The sequence below is a fragment of the Lonchura striata genome, chromosome 1 (assembly GCF_046129695.1).
Source record: "Lonchura striata isolate bLonStr1 chromosome 1, bLonStr1.mat, whole genome shotgun sequence".
In the NCBI taxonomy this organism is placed as follows: domain Eukaryota; kingdom Metazoa; phylum Chordata; class Aves; order Passeriformes; family Estrildidae; genus Lonchura; species Lonchura striata.
The window spans coordinates 27539663-27563008 of record NC_134603.1 but is presented as its reverse complement, the minus strand read 5'-3'; the positions used below and the strand labels follow the sequence as shown (position 1 = coordinate 27563008).

The window sequence follows — 23346 nt, the reverse complement described above, 5'->3', positions numbered from 1 at the left end:
GGGCTCTCCTCTCCCTGCCCCGGTGCCTGCCCCGGTACCTGCCCCTTCCCGGTCCGGCCCCGGCGTCAGCCTTGGCCCCAGCCCTGCTTGCCCCTCACGCGCCTTCTCAGCCAGCTTTTGGAGCACGGGAAGGCTGGGAGCTCCTTGGCGCGCGCCCGCAGCCCAAGCGGAGTCCCAAGCTCCGCGTCGCCACAAGCACCTGCCCACGGGCAGCCCCGGCACACGCGGAGCTCGGATAAATTCCCAGCGAGGTTGTGGGACAACCTCCTGCCTCGCGGCCCCGCTTGGGAAAACGTGAAATCTTCCTGTGGCCCGTTCCAAGGGGAATTGGGTTTACACCCCTGGGAGAAAAATGGGAGGGGACGCAGCGGTGCGGACTTGGCTTTACTTTCGGGAGCGGCGGGGGTGACCCCAGGAACGGGCACTGCCGTCTTTCCCTGGACCCCATGCGTCTTTCCCTGGATCCCAGGAACGGGCACTGCCGTCTTTCCCTGGACCCCATGCGTCTTTCCCTGGATCCCAGGAACGGGCACTGCCGTCTTTCCCTGGACCCCATGCGTCTTTCCCTGGACCCCAGGAACGGGCACTGCCGTCTTTCCCTGGACCCCATGCGTCTTTCCCTGGACTCCAGGAACGGGCACTGCCGTCTTTTCCTGGACCCCATGCGTCTTTCCCTGGACACCAGGAACGGGCACTGCCGTCTTTCCCTGCCGCACAACTCGTGCCCTGGCGGGACGGGGGCTGGTGGAGCCGCCTTCCCTCTGTTGGAGCGGGCTCTTGAGAGATGGCACTGCCTTCCCCGGGCCACCCCGACGGTGCTGGGGGAAGGCTGGGGAGAGCATGGGCGACGACGGGCATGGGACGACAACAGGCGCGGACGGGCCAGGGGGCCGGAGCGCTGCAGTCTCCTTATCAGCGCCCGAGGATCGGGGCGTCGCCGCCCGTCGCCTTCAAATCGGGCGCAGCCGCCTCTCCCGCCCCAGCCCGTCCCGTCCCGTCCCGTCCCGTCCCGTGGCGGCAGGAGAGCGGAGCCATGCTGCACTGGGGATACGAGGAGCACAACGGTAGGAACAGCGGCCGTGGCGGCCAGCGGGGTCCGGCGGGCAGCGCTCCCCGCCGCTGGGCTCGGCAGCTCCGCGCCCTCGGGGGAGGTGGGCGAGCTGAAACGCTTTGCAGCGTGACAGCGAGCCGATTTTTGCCTCGGCATTCTGCAAGGCAGGCGGCTGAGAGGTGACCGTGCGTGGGGCATCTCCTGCAGAGCCGGGTCGTGTCTGCGGCGCTCCCGCCTGGGGATTTCGTTCGCTCCTTCAGCTGAGCAGTTGCGTGCACAGATCGAGTACGTGGCTGACAGCTGCACTGATCGGAATTAATGTACCAGCAGTGCTTTTCTGATGCCAGCTCTGCTCTGCTTCTACTACACGGTGGGAAATCCTAGTTACTTGACGGGCTTATTTAAATGTATGACTATGCACCTAAGAGGAGACGCTTTTGGATTTTAGTTGTTCAGTGATTTCCTTCATCTTGTCAGTCTTTGAAGTCCCAAGATGGGCTCATCAGCAGGCTTAAAGACTTGGCTCTGTTTTGCATCTTTAGTCATGCGAATGCTGCTCCAGTGTTCAGACGGTCTCACAAGTCATGCAAGTAAAATAAAAGTGTTTTTGTAAATTGTAGGCTCAACTCTGATAAATCACATAGAATATCTTATATTGTCTGTACACAAAGAAATGAAATGCTGCGACAGTAAAGGGAGACAGCTGTATATTTGCATGTAGTAATGCTTACAAGAATATACTTTGTGTATATTACGTAGACTTTGGAATATTATTTGTGCAAGTCTTACCTTTCCTTCCTGGCCCTCTTGTTCCATCTTTTCTGGATGGATGCACTTTTCCTGAAAAACTGGGTGGTGGTGGTGGATCACAGGGATGTTGCAATGATTGGGTGTGTTATCTGCTGTTGTGCAGTCTACCCTACCCCTCCCCTGAAGACGTAAATGGGTCTTGTTTTTCAATTTTTTTCTCTATACGTTTCTATGCTTTGAGCTTCACCTGCACTGCCTAGATAAGAAGTCCACTTTCCCTCCCTTATCCTATCTCTTCTTGTTTGCTATTCTCAACTTACAGAGAGGGGAGGCTACCAGAATGTCTACTGGGTTGACCCTGGACCTTGCTTGAGACCCTGTCTCTCCTATGAAATTCTATTTACTGCCTGCCTGGTAACATATTTGAGGTGGAATTTGCCTTTCACTTCTTTCTTGGAGCCCCAGAGCATCTGTGGGATGGATAGTTCCTCATCAGTCCATCCCCTTCACCACACCTTTCACAGGAGATGAGGGGAGGGAGGCATGGATATTGAACACTTTAGTGCTTTTCCCTAGCATCAGTTTCATTTCTCAGCCTTTTCTCTTCTATTGCATTTATTTTATTGATTTTACTTGTTATTATTGTTTGATTGAGTAGCAGGTGAAGGAAATTGTTTTGATTGTTGAAAAATTTTGTTTGCCTTCATGGCACTGGAAATAGTTTCTCTGAAACTAAGATTACCTTTTGCAATTCAGACAGAAATAAAGTGAAATTAATTAAATGTGGTGCAGGTTGACTGCTTGAAGAGTTGAAAAGACATCTGTGTTCACTCTGAGTTCTGCAATTGCTACTTGCAACACTCACAACATAAATCACTATGTGCATAAAGTAAACGGATAAATACTAAAACATACATGTCTGCATATATAGAATATCAATGTTTAAGGACATGGGCTCACTGTTAGGTAAAGATTAAAATATTTGGGGATTGACCCTGACTGGACACCAGGTGCCCACAAAAGTCACTGTATCACTCCCCTCCTCTGCTGGACAGAGCAGAGAAAATAGACTGAAAGGCTCAGGGGTTAAGATAAGGACAGGGGGAGATCACTCTCCAGTCACTTTTCCCAAGACTCACCGTGGGAAAATTAGTTTGTTTGTTGCTTATCAAATCAGAGTAGGGTAACAAGAAAATAAAACCTTTAAAACAGCTTCCCTCCAACCCTCCCTTTATTGCAGTCCCAACTTCACTCCTGATTTTCTCTATGTCCTCTGCTGCACCAGCTGTGGTCAGTTAATCACATGTTGTCTCTGCCTCTCCCTTCTCTTCAGCGGCAGGGCTACTCACTATGCCCCTGCTCCAGCATGGAGTCCCTCCCATGGAGACAGCCCTCCATGAACTTCTCCAATGTGAGTGCTTCCCACAGGCTGTAGTTTTTCACAAACTGCTCTAGCATAGATTCCCCAGGGGGCCCCAAGTCCTGCCAGCAAACCTGCTCCAGCCTGGGCTTCCCATGGGGTCCTGCCAGGAGCCTGTTCCAGTGTAGGCTGTCCACGAGGTCACAGCTTCCTTCAAGCCACACTTTCTCCAGTTGTGACCCTCCGTGGGCTGCAGGTGGATCTCTGCTTCACTGTGGACCTGCATACAGGGCACAGCTGCCTCACCCTGGTCTTCACTATGGAGCAGGGAATCTCTGTGGTGGCTCTGTGACCATGTCCTCCCCTTCCTCTTGGTGTCTGCAGAGCTGTTTCTCTCACATATTCTCACTCCTCACTTTCAGCTGCTGTTGCATAGTAACTTTTTCCCCTTCTTAAAGCTCTCATCCCAGAGGTGCTAGCACTGTCCCTGATGGGCCTAGTTTTGTCCAGCAGTGGGTCCATCCTTGATCCAACTGGCACTGGCCCCATTGGACCTGGGGAAAGCTTCAGCAGCTTCTCACAGAAGCCTGCAGCCTCCCTGCTACGAGTGTCTTGTCACACAAACCGAATGCACAAGTTCTCGGTTACTTTGATGCACCTATTTCTGAAATGCATGAAGGCATTATTTTATTTCTGTGAAAACTTTGGCCTTTGCTTTCTTGCCACTTTTCTTACCTCACAGTTTTGATGATGCTTATCTGTAGAAGCATAATACTGAAATCTTGAAGACTGGCTTCAGTGTGGCATCATGCATGCTTTTCACTGCTGCTCAAGGTTCCTGTCAGGATGGGAATGTTCTTGCTCCTTAAATCCTTTTCCGTTTACAGGGGAATTGCTTTAGTTAAAAGACAAATCAAAAAATGAGTAAGGTTGGAATGGACCACAGTGGGAAATCAGTTGACTTCAGTTTACTACTTTGTTAATTAAATATATGGGAATTATTTACATGTATTATCTGTTACAGCAAAAATTTCTCTTGATCTATTTACTACAGTAATGCTGAGGCATTTTCTAAATAAAAGGGATATTAATTCATAGAATCATAGAATTATTTTGATTGCAAAATTCTTTAAGATACTTCAGTCGAACCATAACTCCTTATATGTTTTTTTCTGAGAATAATTACATCATTTCAATATCTGCTTTTAAAAGGTGCTTAATTTTACCCATAATGAATTTTTAGTTGCTTTTGTTTGAGCTCATCTTACTGTAACCTAATATGCAATCAAATTATTTGCAAAAAAATAATGAATTTTCTATATATAATAACAAACTGTAAAAAAAAAAAAAAAAAAACAACTCAAACCCCTTTTCACCTGTACATGCTCCATTTTATGCACATATTAGCTGTATCTTCTAGTGTCTTCACTGGGCTTGTCTCAAGTTATCCTGCTGGTGAAATTTGTGATCTTCAGCTTCAGCTGGATCAAAATGCAGCACTGAGGTGCTATAGTGAGTTCTGGTTCCTGCCAAATTCTTAATGCCTTCGTCATGAAATCTGTTTCATGAACTAGCTGTATGCTGGTGAGTGGTATGTGCAGCGATAGTCTGACCTAAAATAATTCAATGCCTGTGGTAATGCTGTGTCCAAAATAAAGGCATGAAATTGTCAGAGCAGATGGTTCAGTTTTTTGTCATAAATCTCAGTCACAATAGCTTTGATTGTTAAGAGCTACTAGAAAATTGCCTCTAGCAAGAGAACATTTTCCCAGCAGTAGGAGAGGATTTCATAAGTTCAAAAATTGGTATATTAATCACTTTCATTCAGTAAAGGAAAACATGAAGGGAGGTGAATTAATTAGTTATACTCCCTGGATATGTCTTAAAGTGCATGCTTAGAAAACTGAAGTGTACATTATTTTTATATGGAGGAATCTAATTCACAATAAATTTTAACCCTGGGGACCCCACTGACTTAAATCTGATTGTATGACATGTATTTCTTTCAATAGTAATGACTTTTTTTTTTTTTTTTATGACAGTCATACACAAAGTTTGCATTGGGCTGGGGTCTGTAGAAATGAATTGAGTCAAAGTTTTCCTAGAGTGGCAAGAGCATGATAATTAGCATGATAATTGTAATAGATTGCTGGTAGATTACCTAGTAAGGAATACCTCTTGATATAATCTAGTGGTGTAAAATGAACTGAAGGTTCTTGATACTTTCCTGTATATTTTGAAAGGTCAGATGTCTGGTAGTTGGTTTACTGGTAGATGTTTAATCACCATAGTGAACCAGTATTTTGTTCATCTGAGCCAAGAACAAGTGCCAAACTAGCCATAATGTCTTTTTAGAACTGAATGTTACTGTTAAATAATTAAATAGTGACAGAATCACAGCCTTGGGTCCGCTTACTTTGTATTATTTCTGAATGCAAGTCATCCATATTATTAATTCAAATAACTATAGTTATTTCTGAGACAGAGCAATAAGAGACCAAGTAGTTAAGTGCATAAATATATTTTTGGCTTTTCTCAGTTAAGGAGTATTAGAATTATTAAAATTAAGTAGCAATAAACATTTTTTAGTAATTCCAAATCTTGGTAGTGAGGTATAAATTATGGAGTGGTGCTTCTTACAAATAAAATTTTGTTTTGCATTCCTAAATACAGGATATTAGGATCTAAATACAATTAAAATTACATTCTAAACAGTATGTACTTAGAATATTGAATAGAGTTGATGACCATTCATGAACTGAGGGGAATTAAGTTGAGCAGTTTTCTGTTTCAAACCAGTAGGATTTTAATCTTCGGCCTTAGACTCTATTTCCTTATTTAGTTTAGTTAATGAAGTAATCAACAAAAGTACCTTTTAAAAAAATGAAGACTGAAGGCCTTCGTCTTTGTTCTGAGGCTTAAGTTTTAGGCCATTCTTTACAAGTTTTTCCCACTTCTGTTTTTCAGTGCTGCTAAGAGGAGAATCATTGTCTGCACAGGTGCTGTGCAAGCTGCAGCCCCCGGCGCTGTGGGCGCTTCATCCCTGATTTACTGCCGGGGTGCATGGGTGCTTTTAGCACCTGTGAGTTTCTGAGCTGTGTTCACTTCTATTGAAGTCAAGGAAAGAAAATGATAGCTTTTGAGGTTAGGCTATTAACCACTGCCTTATACATTTTCATCCTTTTTTGTCATTATTTTTATTTAAGTGCTAAGTCATCCAGAAAGACTCAAACCAAATTTTTGCACTGAGGTCAGTTATCTACAGCGTAGGGAGTTAGTTATGAGGATTTCCAGTGATGCAGATTTTATTTGACCAGGTTCTAATGCTCATATTAAGTATTTCTTATACCCAGTCTCTCAATTGATTTATTATGCTTTTTTACCTATTATAAGCCTGGAGGAAAAACAAGTTCTGTGCACTTCTTAATACTAAAAGATCGTTTGCCCTGCAGACTTTCATCTTTCACTTTTTCCTTTCTTCTTTCCCGTTGCTCTCCCCTCATTTCCATCCTAAACCTTGTTTTCTGTCTTTATAGAATATATTCCCCAGGCAACTTACTCTTCATATTTTTCTTTACCTTCTTATCCAAATATGGTTAAAAAATGGCATGCATATTCTTATTGTGAATTATTGGGAACTCTCAGGTGTTTAGTAGGTAACAACAGATAACTCACACATCTCATCAGTGAAGATTTTCTTACTATTTTAGGATGTTATTTGCCATTTTCTCATATCCATATTATTGATTTATTAGCTTTTCAGGTGACATTTTGCTTAGCCTGCTTGGACAGAGGAAGGCTGAGATGACTGGTATTGATTAACAGCCTCTTTAGTCCTATTATTTCTACCTAAGTCAGGTCAATGTCACTTCATCTGTGTCTGGAAGATCTACTCTCATCAGCTGAAGGCAGTAGAAATACAAACCTCATGCAGGCACCACTGTACTGAGTGTTCCTGTTCTTTGATTTTGTCAGTGCTGCACTAGTGTGTGTGTATGTGTGCCTGTGTGCATGGACACTTCATGATTAGAGGGTGACAGTCTCTCTTTCTTGTGACAGCTGATGTGCACAGTTGGTGGGCTGGGAAGGGGTGATCAGCGGTGCAGCAGTGTTTAGGTTCCAGGCACTGCCATCAGGCTCCAGGAGCCACTCAGGATTTTCTGACACCACCAGTCACCTTTTTTAACATCTCCCCATCTCATTCAGAGTGATCAGGGAAGATGTGTTCTCAGGTCTTTTGCAGCAAATTACTAAGGCATAAAAAATTCTTAATGCAGAGATTTGCATAGAAGAGAGGTAATCACTAAAGACACGATATTAAATATTAGAGACATGATATTAGGCAAAAATGGCATGTCAAAAATGTATTGGGACATAGTGCCTGTTGGTTACAGGATGCCTGATTTGAATGAGCATTTGTTTTATGTGTCTTGTGCATAGCTGAGTCTCACCTGGGAATAATTATCTACATCCTGTGGCCTTATTTAAAAGGGCATGCAAGGGAAGGGGTCCGGAGAACTGCTATTGCAATATGATGCAGCAAAACTAGCTGAATTTTTTGATCTGTGTTTTCCTGATGCATCCTTTTTAATTTAAAAGATGCAGATGAGGACAATTCAAGTAGTTTCCTTTCATAAGAATGAGGCTGCTGTCAGCAATTTAGACTTCTCCTCTAATGCATTGCAGGGCCTGCCCACTGGAAGGAGGTTTTTCCTGTCGCTAACGGAGACCGTCAGTCACCCATTGACATCAAAACTGAGGATACCAAGTATGATCCCTCCCTCCGTCCTCTAAATCCCAGTTATGATCCAGCTTCTGCTAAAATCATCCTTAACAACGGGCACTCCACCAGTGTGGAGTTTGATGACACCGTCAACAAATCAGGTTTGTTCCTTTATTCTTGCACTGTAACTTCCTCCACCAATTCCTAAATAGAATGCCTACAGTCTGGGCACATCTCATTGCTGGGTATGAACTCCTTATAAACAGTAAGGCTTTGCTCCTTTGGATGAGAGATTCCTTTTTCCCTGTCCTTCAGCATGATGCAGTGTGGGAACATATTTGGACACAAGTTCGAGGTTGTGTTTCTCAGAAAGTGCTGGGATTCCCTACTTACAGGAGTGTTTGATCCACCCTCACCAGCTGGATAGTGCAAGCCCCCTGTTTGAACAGTGTTGTGTACAATCTTTCAAATGCTGCTCTCTCTCTCACTGCAGATGAATCCTTTGTGTCTCATTACAGGTTCATTCCAACCGAATCGCTCAAATCTCTTATCTGAATTTATCTGCAGGTTTGGTTATATGTTTTTCCCTTTTTTACAACCTATACTCAGACTTCTTATGACAAGTAAGAGCCAATACAGAACAAATGAAATAGATCTCAAGTAATCTCTTTTCTTCTCTGAAAAGTATTATTGCCCAGGTCTTTTCCAGGAGTATGTAGCTTCCCTTTTTGCAAACAACAGTTCTTATTTAGAAGTTCTCTGATGTATCATAGTCTTTGTAATGTTAGTGCCTTCATCTTTGAAACCTTCTCTTGGATTTTGGGCAGGCCAGCATGCCTCCTCTTCTAGCTGTAGGAGTGCAGAATATTGAAGCAATAAAATAGTTTTGTGGCTGTGTGAGGCTTAGCTCAGGATCCAAGACCGTATGATGCTTTCACAAGCATCAAAGCCAGAGAGAGACTAATTTTTGATGACCCCTTAGTCCTGAGGACTTACTAGCTCATAGTGACAAGAGGGAGAGGCACACATGAGGACACTGCTGTGTTTTTGTTTCCTGAACAGTCTTAGTTTTAAACTTTCTGTCAGCATTGGATGTTGCCTGAAAGCCACCAGCTGACCATCAATGATCAGTCTGACCTTGTGTCAGGTGCCATGGAACTTCCCAGAACTAATCTCTGCTCCGAGCCTAGTAGATGCTGGTGAACTAAAGCACATCTCTTAGAAAAATATACAATCTTGATTTCAAATTTTCCAGCGATGCTGAACCTACCACAGCCTTTGGTAAGTTGTTCAAATTGTTAATCACCCTCACAGTTTAAAAGAAAAAAAGTTAATGAATGTGAATACACCAAGAACCTCTTCCACTCTGTTAACTCCTTTCAAGAAGTGACAGTGTTTCTCTAGGTACCAAAGTAATGGTGATGGAATCCTCCTCTTACTGCTTTCCCCAGGCCATATCTCCAAGGATATAGTTCATATCATGGCAAAGCACTAATGGATGTTGATCAGATAATTAACAGATGGAATACCCACTCTCCTTCAGTAGACTCCTTGTCTCCTATGCATGGACTAGATTCTTCAGTCCACAACCATAAATTGAATAATTCACTATTTTCCCTAATATTTGTCACTGACAAACTTTATCAGTATTGTTTTTGTTTTCTTTCAGGTCATTGCTCAAAAAATACTGAATTTTCTAGGGCCCAAATTTGGCTTCTGGGGCACCTCTGTGAAGTAAGAACTCCTGCCATGTGCTGGTTTCATGAAAAAATCAAATTAATTGGTACTAAATACATTAGCATCTTCTAATGCATTATTAATTGACTCCCATATGAACTATTTCCTCACTTTGGTCAGCACTGGAACTGGGCTGTCAAGTCTGTAGCTGTTTGTGTAAGTCTGTTTATGCTCTTTGGTACCACATTAACTCCATTCTTTGAAATTGTGCTATTGATCTTCTTCCAGTATTTTTCAAAAGATACTGATATTTGCCTTAAGAATTTCTGACTACCCTCTTCCTTAATTACTGTTGGAATGAAATGGTTTTACCATCACTGTGTGATGTGGTACAATTACATCAACAGGCCATTTTCCACATTTTTCAGCATAAGTATTTTATGCTGGTGCATTTCTACATAATAGTTTTTCCTCAGCCAGTTAGAACACTGATCTTTACACTTTTCTAGCATCATTTGCATTGAAGTTTACAGTCCTTAAAATAAAGAATTTAAAAGTGCCACTGCTCCATGTCCTCTGTTTGCTAAGTTTATAGGCTGTGAAAATGCATGTTTTTTGAGTTGAAGATTTAAGGAAGTTAAATATTTTTCCCCAGAATAAACAGTCCCAGTTCTTTTTTGTTATCCAAGCTACTTGTTTTAGCAAATAGGCAACTTAAAAATTCTTCTTTAATCTTTATTTGGTGTATTTTGTTCCTAAAAATATGTAGGTTTTGCACTAAACCTAAAAGAGAGAAAAAATTGTTTTTGTCCTCCCTACTGCTCTTAATTAAAAAAAAAAAAATCTGGTTAAATCTCCCTTCATTTCCCTTTAAAATTTCTGTAATGAGCCAGTAAACTGTTCCAGACTGACTTCCAAACAGTCAGAGGACATACAGAGTTGTGAGCATGGAGTGATTTGTTTTGCTGTGAATAAGTAACTCTCTGATTGTAATTCACATTCCACATTCTCTGTGAAGAGATATTTTGATTCTAAGTGTGACAAGAAAATTATGAACACTTGCAAAAACAAAATAATGAAAAGCCCACCCATATGCATGCTACTTTGAATAGAATTAGAGCAGAACAGAATATAAATAGAAAGAATAGAATAGAGTAGAGTAGACTCTTTCAGGTGGAAGGAACCTGCAGCGATCATGTCCAACTGCCTGAGCAGTTCAGGGCTAACCAAAAGTTAAAGGATGTTGTTAAGGGCATTGTCCAAATGCCTCTTAAAATCTGATAAGCCTGGGGCTTGACAAGCTTTCTAGGAAGCTTGTTACAGGGTTTGACCACCATCGTGGTAAGGAAATGCTTCCTAGCATCCAGTTTAAATCTTCTCTGGCACAGCTTTGAGCCTTATCCATGAGTGCTGTCACTGGATACTTGAGACAAGAGACCAGCAGCCCCCTCTCTGCTTCGCCTCTGCAGAAGTAGAGAGCAGCGAGGACACCACTCAGCCTCCTTTTCTCCAAACTAGACAAGCCCAAATTACACAGCTGCTCCTCATAAGACATGCTTTCCAGCCCTGGCTAATTGACAGTAATGTTGCAGTTGTACAATGCACATATAGCATTGGCTTAATTTTATTTATGTTAATATAAGCTCATTTTCCTCAGACTTCAATCTGATATAACTGGATTTAGTTGCAAATGAAGGAAAGAGCCCTGAAAATTGCAGCTCCTCCTATTTTCCACCAAATTTCAAAGACAAAAATAAATTCTGCTGGCATTAAATTTTAATGATTCTGCTCCTTATTCATAAAATCTATATTTTGAGCTTAATTTCTTAATAATTATTTTGAAAATAATCAAGACAGGAAACTCTTGAGTGTTGAAAAATAGGAGTATTTTCCCATTCTCTGAGAAATATCCAACCTTGACAATAACAGTATACCCTTTAGTGGGTCATAACCCACTAATCTGCCCATAAATGCAATTTTCATAGTCATATCCTTGACAGGTGAGGGTTTCTGTAGCACTTCCAGGAAACAGAAAGCCATCTGAGACAACTTATGAGCAGGAGCAGAGGAGTGTCCGAAGACTGAATTCTGGTGTGAGGTTAGAGGATGTGGGTGGAGACTCCTGTTCTCTCAGTGAAGCCTTTTCCTCTGCTTGGGTTTCCAGTGCTGACTGGGGGGCCACTCAGTGGGACCTACAGGCTGCGCCAGATTCATTTCCACTGGGGATCCAATGATGAAGCTGGCTCTGAGCACACTGTGGATGGGATGAAGTATGCGGCAGAGGTAAGACTTTACATGGAGTCATCTGTACCTCTAAGCTTGTGACTAGTTTTCCATTGCAAAAATATGTTGCCGTCCCTCTTCCTGCTTTTCATCTTCCCCTCATTTTATCAAAAGACAAGTGGTCTTCCTGAAGTGTTGCATGTTTAATCCTTTCTCAAAGGAGAACCTCTTTGAAAGCTTTGCAGAGGATTAAAAAAGGAGTACAGAAGACAAGAGCTTGATAAGAGCAAGACTTAATGTTCAAGAGTTATTTTAAACTTTGTCTTTCATTATTTCTTCCTTGGAGAACATTTTCAAAGTCATCTTCAATGACAAACCACAGAATTATTGGATTTGGGGCCTATGTAGTGTAAAGTATGTAGTGTAAGTGCATGACTTAAGAACGTTGCATTTTGTGGTGCACTTAGCAATGTGGTGGTTATGACTTTGGGAACCATGCTTTAATATCTTGGGATGCCTGCTGTCTGTGGGGTGGCTGCTGTCTGTGGGGTACTGTGCTTCAGTGGAGGTGGTATGCCACAGGGAGAAGTGCACCATCTGCTCTGGCATGGAGCATTCACTCCTGCTCTGTCTTTGGTGTATTTGAGTAATCTGCAGAAGAAAGTTCTCAGTATGAGATTCCTCTTTCAAAATGGAAGTAACATGGAATATTTTCAGGAGATTGATATATTTGAAAACATATGATTCAGACAGTGTAGAGTTTTCTGGGGTTAAAAAGAAGTAAAAAGGGTAAAAATAAATGGACAAATGAAAGGCATAATACTGCAGAAGAAAGAGATGTAATGTATGCACTGTGATGTGATCAGATTTTACTGGAAATTGTATAAGAGATACTGGTCAGGAAAAAAGATTGGTTTTCTAACACTAATGGGGAAAAGTGACATTTGCAGTGTTTAAAGGCTTATGTTTTCCACAGGAACCAGGTGAGATGGAATATAAAGAATTAATAGAGGTGCTTTAAAACCATTAAGTACCAACCCCAAATTTCTAGCTGAGAAAATATATGTTTCCCATCTAAGAAACCAAATGGAACGAGAAAATATCTCTGAATTTCTAGCCAGTCTAAAAGCCTTTCTGTTACCTGTTGGTTGGGTAACGCTCCACAAGAAGCTCTCTAGATGTCACTTTGGCTTTGAGATAAGAAACTCAGAATTAAAACCAAGGCTTCTGAATATTGCTGACACAAACGAAAATACCTCAGAAGGAGACATGAAGATGTTTTCAGTGCTCACCTTTGTAAGGAAGATGTGCGAGGTTTGAAGAAAAAGCATCGACTGAATTGAAGAAAGAATTAATGTACAGGTAAGGAAGACTGCAAGGTTTGGCCCTTAAGCCCACCAGGAAGCAGAAGGGATCTGTGGCTCCATTCTCTGTGACAGCATACAGTCTCATCAAGGTCGCTTCACAAGCTGCAGTGACACCACGGTGGTAAGACAGGATATATTCCTAAGAGAAGTCACACGCCATTGAGAACGGGTCTGTACCCAAAAGTGTTTCACACTGTTTGGGGGTCTGGTTTTTGGAGGGTTACCTTCTGGGGTTTTTTGGCAAAGCTATTAGGGAGTGGGAGTGAGCTTTTAATAGCTGTGGGAATTTTCCTTTTTGTTTTTTGTTGGGTGTTCTTTTTGATGGTGGTTTGTTTTTTTTTTTTCCCAAATCCACAATAAAGGTAATTTCTGACTAAGAGTATCTGTTTCCTTTTTGTGTATGTAAAAATGTAATTGTTTAAAAGTTGTTCAACATAGGCTCTGTGAATTTACAATAGGGAGCAGTGCAGACACTACGAACCCCAGGATATTAATGCACTTGAGAAAGTTTTAGTGTACTATGTTCTCCTCTTGGTTTAATGTATAATATTCTTAGCAACTTTCCTTCAAGGATTTCTAATGCTGTGAACCAGCATGCATGTCATCATGGCTGTACATGTCCTTACTTGCTGCAAGTAATGTTTCATCACCTTAGAGCCCAAATGCTTAAAATGTTGATGCCAAGTAAGACTAAGAGTTCCATTTTATAGATATGGAAAATTGTAACTTGTAGAGGTTAAGCAAGGATTGATATTTAGAATAAAAATCTTCATACTTCTAGATCCCTATATCAACCATGCAGCTATGTTGCTTTAGATAGAAATCCTTTAAAACAGGTTTCAGCTTTCCTAAATTTTTCTTACTTTACTTGTCCTGTAGGTGCTATGTTCCAAAAGGAAGCCTTTTTTTTTTTCATGAGTTCATCCCAGTTTAAGTAATTCAATTAGTTGTTTTTCAGCATTCTTGAAGTTCAAAATCTGAAAAGATGGTCACCAATTTTAGAAAAGCCAATCTCATGCCCTGTTTCTGACCATCTTTAACTAAAAATTATATGTAATAAGATTTACTAATCCTTTGAGGATTTGTGAAAGATTTGTGAAGTAATTAGAGTTAAGTGCTGTGTGAGTGTGCTCTCTCCAGTTTGGCAGTCAGAATATTGCTCAAGGTTGGAACAACCTGGAATTCTTGGGAACCAGAAGCTCCTGTCATGAAGTATGGTCAGGAATTAGGAAACCTAATTTTACAAGAGGTACTTAAGTGGCATGGAAATAGGCATCACAGGCTTTTCCTCTTCCATCCTGGCTTGGTAGTGCCTTTAAGCTTCTTAAGCAAATATGACAGGACACTTCCAAAATAATGCATGTTACAAATGCAAATGCTCAAACCTGAGATAATCAAGCTGCTTGTAAGGGCATCACTACTGGTAGTCATAGAAAATAACATTTTAAAATTTTAAAAATAAAATGCTGATGTTCCCTTAAGCTAAAGAACGGAAAAGGGGTCAGTGCAAGTTTAATATGTATTTGCCTGTTTTCTAGCCATTTATGTGGATGATTAATGTTGCTTGATTAAAAGAAAAAAGAGGAGTAAAATACTAATGACATCCTCAGAATTTCAATCACATTTTAGAATCAGCTGTACTAAAAATGGATTTAAAACTTCTAGTTATATAACCACTGGCTTTCTTTTTTTTGTCTTAACTTCTCCGTTCAAAATATGGGGACCCAACAGCAATTTGACAGGCACTGTGGTGTGCCGATTGCTGCTAAATTTTTAATAATCTCAGCCACCGGAAATGCTTTTGCCATTTGTGTGATCTACATATTTACTGATTTCATGAAATATCTGCATTTAGAACACTGAATGATTCTACATACAAAAGAGTGAAATAAAAGTAAAGTTGTAATATTAATTTGCCACTAGAGTTCAGTGAAAGTTGATGCTGTCTGTGTCTCTTGCTTTTCAGCTTCATGTGGTCCATTGGAATGCAGAGAAGTATTCCAGTTTTGTTGAGGCAGCTTGTCAGTCAGATGGACTAGCAGTCATGGCTGTATTTCTGAAGGTAAGAAGAGAATGCTTCATCCCTCATAATAAATCTGCTTTATAAGCCCAAAGAGATAATGGTTATGGTTTGTGTAAGTATTGCTAAAGAGATACTTGTTTTATACTTATTTCCTTCATAGTGTTTAGCTGCCAATATAGAAAGCTGTGCTTCCTTTAAGAATAAAAATATCAGCTTAACAGATTTTTCAAGACAGGCAAATTCTTCAGTTTGCCTAGTCTGCAAGCCCAAACAACATTAGCCGTGGAACCTAATTCAGCTGCCCCTATTTAGATCCCAGTAACTTGTTCTTGACTAACATGTTCCTTTAGGGGGACATCTTGATTTAAATGCTTTCTTAATGGCTTGTTTCTGAGCTGGTAGCTTCTTCTAGAAAATAATAATAATTAAATAATGCAAAACCAGAAACTGGAGAATTTCCTAATAATTATTTTATACCCTTTTTTTGCCTTCTCTACCTGTTCTAAGATTAAATGCGTGCAACAGCTTCACTGAATTCTGTATGAATAAGCAGATGGGGACTTCACACAATCAATGGCAAAAGATAGGGCTTTGGTTAATTCTGTGGTTTCTGGTGGCTGATAACAGCTTCCTGAGAACAGCTAGTATGGGTGCTGGCACAGTCAGCAGTTGCAAAGAACTGCTTCAGCAATTCAGTAATTTTGTCTTTCCAGTTTGCATTACAGTGACTCAATGGAAGTGTCATTGGATTTCTTAGCACACAAATTCAGTTTGGAATGTTCTCATGTAAGAACATTGTTTTCAATGTTATAAACAGTTTAAATTTTTGATGTTAGTCTGTAACTTTTCATATCCTGCATATTGAAACATAAAACATAAAATATAAATAGTTTCTATACCCCTGTAGTCACAAGTTCGTAATTCTTTTGTAGCTGAAGTAATTACTATGAGGACCCAGAATGCTATCAGCAAGGGAGTGAATCTTCTTATGACCAGTATTATTACTAAGGACCAGCTAGTCACAGGCTTGTACTCACAAAATGCATCAGATCTTTCAGTCACTTCAGTTATATAAAGCAATTTCATTACGCATTTGCTTTTTTATTAATTTTTGTTGCTTTTCTCTGGAGTTCCAGTGGTTTTTTTTTCTTTGGTGTTAATAGATTGGTGAATGCAACCCTCAACTGAACAAGATTACTGACCGCTTGGACACCATCAGAATCAAGGTGAACAAGTGCTTCTAAAAGAATGCTAGCTAATAGTGGTGTTGCTTTTGTTGTTTTTTTTTTATTTTTTGGTAGTATTTTTTTATTTTTAGAAACCTGACTGCTACTCCCTGTACCTTCATGTTTCCTATCTCTAGTGATTGATACCTGATTTGAGACAGTTTATATGCATTCTGTTTAAGCTGAAAACTAAGTAGACAAAAAAATAATTTTTACACAGTAAAATATTAGAGGAATTTGCTAATTCTTCACAGAACCCAGTCTCTGATAAATCTGTTGCTATGAGGATAGTAACAGGGGAAAAACATACTTTGTGGAAAGCTGTAAAAAATATGAGGGAAAGACTTCCTTCCCTGTTTTGATGAGGTACAGGGTAAGAACCTATAGCTTGTGAGAGTGAAATCAGCCAGACTCTCAACATGATGTTCAGACAGACATCTGTGGCCTGATATCCAGTACAGGGGGAAGCAGAAGTAATTCCTGGGAGGAGTGGGGAAGGAAGCCAGTAGCAGAAACCTGTGGGGTTACTCTGCCAGCCCCACAGAGACCTCATTGAAAGCCAAACATCTTCTCTCTTTTCCCCTCAACTTCCATTTCATGGTCATCTGTAACTTAAAGGTGACATCTGAAAGGTGTCTGTGTCCTGCTGGCATCAAGGAAAGTCACAGCAAAGCTGTCACTGAGGTAAAACCTCATCAGAAGAGCAGTGATGAGGATCTCCTGTCATCACCCAAGATGGTGCCAGCCCACTTGATAATGGAACAAGCTATACCTCCTTTGGCATGATTTACTTTGGCCTCTTGCTTTTAAATAATATTGCCCTGGTATTTCTTTTTCTTTTATTTCTTTCCAGGGAAAAAAAGCACTATTCACAAACTTCGACCCCAGCTGTCTGCTTCCCAAGTCCCTGGACTACTGGACTTATTTTGGCTCTCTCACTGTTCCACCTCTTCTTGAAAGTGTTATCTGGATTGTTCTGAGAGAGCCCATAAATGTTTGTTCTGAGCAGGTATCTTTGGATTTTTCACTGCTATAGAAATGTTGCTTTTGTAAGAATGGAAATTGTAAATGCCACCCAAAATTATGGGTTTTCAGAGACCTTGGCACTGCAGACCTTACAAGATTTTCAGAAGTCAAAATTTGTATATCAAATTTATTCTGACTAGTTGCCTTTCTTGTTGTAACAGCTATTTATTTTTAATTTTTAAAAAGAATCTGCATACTCTAACAATTAATAAACAAAAATTATCCATAGTGAACTTAAAGAAAGATTTCTAGCGATGCTTAGAAATTCTGGAAGTCCAGTTGATTTAATTATTTGCATATTGAGCATTATCTGCTCAAACCTCATCTGGCAGACAAGTAGTAAATGTCTTCTTGCATTCTAAATACATAAAAATTGATGAACTTACTAGAATTGTGAAAAGAGAATACTACTGTAATAAGTTAGGGTTATGCTAGGCTGTTTTAGGAAAGCTGTGATTCGACATTAAAGAGTCTATTTACAAGAGTCTATTTACATTTCTTTTTAAGGCTTCTTGCTGTATCTTAACTTGGCAACAGTGACACCCAGCGGGCTGATCCTCTTAGGTGTAAAGTATTTCTGAGTAGAGACAGTAAATATACTCAGCAGAAGTGGTGACTTCAGTCTTTGCTGTAAATATTAAGACAGTTCCCTGACTTGATTGTTTGCTAGGAAACCTCAGATTTCTGTTTGTAACTGATTTGAAGTCATTTATTTGCTCAATGTGTGTATTTTTCTCATCTGTATTTCTTCCTCACTCCCCTCAATCTGGCTTTGTAAGGCTCACTGCAACATGTTTGGATGTAGGATTGAAAACTTGTCTTAAAAACAAGCCATTTTTCAGGTTTAAAGCTTCTTATTTGGGCAAATCTTTAATTAATGCATTCTAAAATGTGAAATGCTGTATATAAACAGCCACATGTAACAGGCTCAGGAAACATGGCGTGGGAAAGTGTCAAGTATAGTGATCCTTTATTAGTAATTTTTCATAAACTTTAACTATATCTTATGTATTAAAGTAGAAATTGCTATATTCTTATCAATATAAACATGCACACAGCTAAACCATTTGTGTCCAGTAATGTCCAACATTGTGATTGATCAGCCAGTACTGTGACTAATATTGTTCTACCATTTAATTTTATTCCTCAAGTTTGTATTTCTGTAGGGCTTTAGCATTTACTACAGACTTTTTTTTGCACTTTTCAGGTTGAAATAAATTAAAAATAGCTTTTAAATTTTTAGAAACTTACAGGACCCTGAAATTAGCTTCAGAATAGGTTGAAGTAATATAGGATTGACCTTTTTTGTTCCTAATGTCATTATGATGCAATGTGCCATTACAACTAAATGCTCTATTATAATGGAATGGTTTTCGTACTGTCCTACCTTTCGTAACCTAGGAGGGAAGTAAAGTGATATGTAGAAATAGTTAACTATTGGAAAGATTTGAAATTAAACAAAATTCTATACTTAGGTCAGTAATCTGGCTCAGATTTCCCAAGGTTTAGACATGGAGCTCTGATGGGATTTCTGCTGAGATTAGCATATACTGAGTTATAAATAAGTGCTTGTCCTGTGTCATCACAGGAGAAGAATTTGGAATCTCTCCTGGTTTGAGTGAGTGCTAGTTGCAGAAGCTTTCTGTAGCACCAAAGCTGGTGTGGTTCTTCCAGGTAAATTGTAAATATACTCTTTGAAGAAGGAACCATTTGCAGAATGTTCGTATGGTAAGAAACATAATCTTATCTTTTGGCAAAAAGCATTTCAGAATCTCCAAACAATGAAATATAACTAAAAATATATATAACCCCTTGTTTAGATTAGGTTATGGAAGACAAAGTGTGGATGAAGGAAACAAGTAATCCTTATGCTCAGTTTCATGTTGACATGTATTTTGGGATATTTTTGCAGTAGTCATCCCGTTTTTCATTTAAAATAATAGAAATGGTGAAATTGCTGTTCCCCTCATGACTTAATAAAATACAGCTCTGTTCTTTCAGGTGGAAAAACATGACAAGTGCCTGTAATATCTACATGTTTTTTGATTAGTGTTGATATGAGGGTTTTCTGCTGAACCTTGTGTGTCTTTTGGTTACAGCTGGCCAAATTCCGCAGCCTCCTGAGCACTGCTGAGGATGAGGTCGCCTGCTGCTTGCTGAGAAACTTCCGGCCTCCCCAGCCTCTAAGGGGACGAGAAGTCAGAAGGAATTAAAGGAGTAAATCCAGAGTAGGCTCCCTCTGAAACCAAAGGCTGAATTCATTTTAATAGTTAATATACTTTGTGATTTCTCTTTTTAGTTGTTTTAACTAATAGGTGTTGTTTTATTGGTGGTTTCCATGCAGTCATTTCTCATAGGCAAGTATGTCTGGAGTTATCACAGATTCATTGATATTAACAGGTCTGACTGGGTTTGAGTGCATTGGCTTGGAAGCACTAGGCCATCAGCATTGCATACACACAGGTCACTGCTAATCATAAGGGTCAAATGTGGTGAAGGAGTTGCCCAGATTTTGCCAGTAAATTGCTGAACAGGTTCCTTGGTATTATTAACAGTATAGGATGTTCTGGGATAATTCTTCTGATCTCTAACATAACACTTAGTTTCTGTAAAAACCTCACATTGCAGTTCTCAAAGAAAACATATTTCAAGGATGATGTAATTTCATTGCTGATTAGCAGTAATGATTAGCAGTATTTAAGTAAAACAGATATTTATATGATCCTGTTATTCTGGCTGCTTCATAGAAGTAATGATGTACTGACTGATGAGTTTTTTATAAGCAAATAGTAAGGATTTTGTATATTGCAAGATCATGTCAGGTAGATTGGGTATTCCTGAATTTCACAATGTCACACAATGAAATTGTCCTGAAAACTGAAAACTGCAAGGTGGAAAGGCATAGAGGGAGCTGTTTGTGCCTAAATCCAGTTTGTTGCATTTGGTGAAAAATAGGGGATTATTACACAATATCCATGTAATCATCAGACTTTTGCCACTGAAGCTCAAGAAGCAGGGATAGCTGTTGTTCCAGGCCATTGCACACTGCAGCGTGAACCACATGCTGCTTACCTCTCATCTCGCTGTGGAGCACAGTACTGCCCAGGTATAGAATGTGTCAAGGTGCTGGCTGATGTTCTGTTTCATAGTTGAACTTCAGTGGTTGCACTTATATTCCAACACCAAAGAGAACAAGTCAGAGAGAGCCAAAGAAATTGGAATCAAGTCAACATCGAATAAAAAGCTCAGCCCTCAATAGCAATATGTTGAAACGTCTGTCTTTATGAGTCGACTTGACCCAGTGTTTCTCTCAGGAGCTTTTTTTATCTGAATATAATTGGGTTTTTTTACACCAAATATTTTTATTAATGAGCATGCCATAGGATGTAGCTTAGGATAGAATTATATTACTCTCAAGCTGTGAGAACTGCATAGTGAAATCCAGTGAGTGATACCTGAAAAAGGCAGCTAGAGGTTTTACTGGCAGCAACTAACACCAATCTCTGTAGTACTTCTGACAACTTCATCTTCCATAACTGCTCTCCTTGAATTAATTTCTAAATAGGTTTTATATGCTTTGCCTTTTACCTCAGTGGGTCATTTGATCTTAGATGAAGAAACATGAGGGAAATAACAATCAGGATTGACATTATATGCTGTTTTAGAACGATAAATTAGACATAGATATAGAGATATTTTATCTTAGTTTAAGATATGTGGAATTTTTTGTTTTCCCCTCCCCAGAATATAGCTATTCTATCCTGCAAGGCCTCCCAATGCCTTTTGAATATTTTCTGAAGAAAACCACAAACAGACCATTGGAGAAATAAAAGGCATTAGCAAAACTGCTAAAAAATCAGGAATGTGTTGTACGTTTTCACTCCCTTTTTTAGATTTAGGATTGGATCTCATATGTTTCCGTGTTATGTGAGTAGCTACAGAATGTGGAAAAAAAGGTTTACAAATTGCAGGAAGGATACAAAGGATTAGTTAGTCTCAGAAGAGAAAGGAATAAGGCTACTGCTTCATAGTGTAAACAGAAGTTTTGCTTATTTCTTACCTATTGTAAACAGTGGATGATTCAATTCTTTTATATTTATAAGGATTTTACAAAATAAAATATGGATTTTATGAATGTGTCTTGTATTTTCTATTGAAAAGACTAAAGTTTTACAGAGAAGGCTATACTTTTATAATTAACGCCTGCAACTTTAAGTTTGAAAAAATTGTCACCCATCGTTTGAAGTCTGTCTTTGGGTAGTGTAGTATTAGTGTATTTATAAAATATTTTTGGAAGTAGTATCAATTCTGCAAGTTTCTGATAGTGCATTTTTGAAATTTTGACTATTTTTATTGTTATGCTAGTAAGTTTTAGAATAAGTCATCCTTCAAGTAATTCCCCTTTTGTGGAGATGCCATGTTCCTGTTAGACTGGCCTGGCTGGAACATCAGAAAAAGAGTAGAAATGCTCAGTTACCTGAAATCCTTTGGGAACAACTTCTCAGGTGATCCATCCCCTACAACTGTAAAGTGTGAATTTAGACACAGTCTCAGCTCTGAGCACTTGGCTGGGCCCTCAGTGACTAATTTCCTGTGTGCCCAAGCTACACTGAGCCTCAAACAGACTACTCAACATGCTTCCAGAGAATCTTATCTCGAGTATGAACTCCATGTTGTCCTCTATAGAAATTGAGGCTGAAATATGTCATCACACCCGCCAGCCCCCCGCAGCCACATGTCCCTTTGATCAACTCTTAACACTCTGACACACTTGGAGCCTTTATATTAAGAACAAAATGCTCAGTGACCAAAAAAACTTAGAGTGTATTTGCTGAAAATAGTAGCTGTCAAGAATTGTGGACTGCTGGAAGGTTGATCACCCATAAACTTATTCTCAGGATTAAATAAACCACAGCAGAGCCCTAGGGTCAACTGTACTGTTTTGGGCTCAGGAGGGAAGCAGTCTGCTCTGCTATGCTTATAGCATTTGTCATAATTCTCATGATGTTTTTAATGTTGCACATGTTTAACATCTGCTGGGAATTTTGTTTATGTCAAACAAAAAACCTGAGATGTAGCTCTCTTCCCTTCTGGAGTACAGTGGGCTGAAGATACACCAGACATCTGTTTGATGCCATACACCCATTTGCTATGGGTACCTATGTTTTCTCTGCTGGTTTAGAGATTTGTCTTTCAATTGCTTCCAGGCATGAACTGTGACCTAAAGGAATTCTAAGAATGAATTTGAAGGAAAAAACCCCAAGCCATAAATTAATAAATCTCACAGACAAAAAAGTGGAATGTGGCATATGAATAAAATAACATAGGTCATAGATATATTGTACAGTTTCTATAAACTTAATGCAAAGGAAAATCTGGATTTAGATTCTTGTGGTTTTAAATAGACAAAGGGCAGATTACAAGATAAATCTTCAGATCTTAAAAGCTGAAAATAATTTAAAAACTTGGAGCACTTTCAGGTTTTAAGCTCTGCATTAAGGTATGAATACCAGAGGAATCTTGCTCAAGAGATGTGGCTTATTTCTTTTACTGTCTATTAATTAGTCTAAAAAAAACCATGGTGAAATTTCCCTTATCACTCTGCTACTAGATGTACTGCAACTAATTTCTGACCTAGCTGTTACATTTTTTTGTTCTCCCACCCAATCTGATCTTGCTTTCTAGTTTAGATGTGAAATACAGAGATTTGGTCTGTGATTTAATCTCTTAGATACTGTTATTTCTGTATTTCTTATTTGTGATGTACTTGACTCAGTGACAGGGGACCTTCTCTGCAAGTCTGCTGTTTTTGTGAGACAGGAAATAATACTGAAATGCCAAAACAAAAATGTTTCTAAATACATGGGGTTTTTTCCTATTTCTGTCAATCTCTCCATCATTTATGCCAAGTACAAGTTTT

The 23346-nt window shown here is 39.7% G+C and overlaps 1 protein-coding gene across 1 annotated transcript; it reads left to right on the top strand.

The window, feature by feature from the left end:
• Window positions 1-1033: 1033 nt before the first annotated feature.
• Window positions 1034-19647, top strand: LOC110481785 (carbonic anhydrase 13). Its single transcript, XM_021550554.2, has 7 exons — window positions 1034-1064; window positions 7848-8045; window positions 11726-11844; window positions 15118-15213; window positions 16338-16400; window positions 17254-17409; window positions 19526-19647. The coding sequence occupies exons 1-7, from the start codon at window positions 1034-1036 to the stop codon at window positions 19637-19639; spliced, it is 777 nt and encodes a 258-aa protein (XP_021406229.1). The 3' UTR covers window positions 19640-19647.
• The last annotated feature ends 3699 nt before the right edge of the window (window positions 19648-23346 follow it).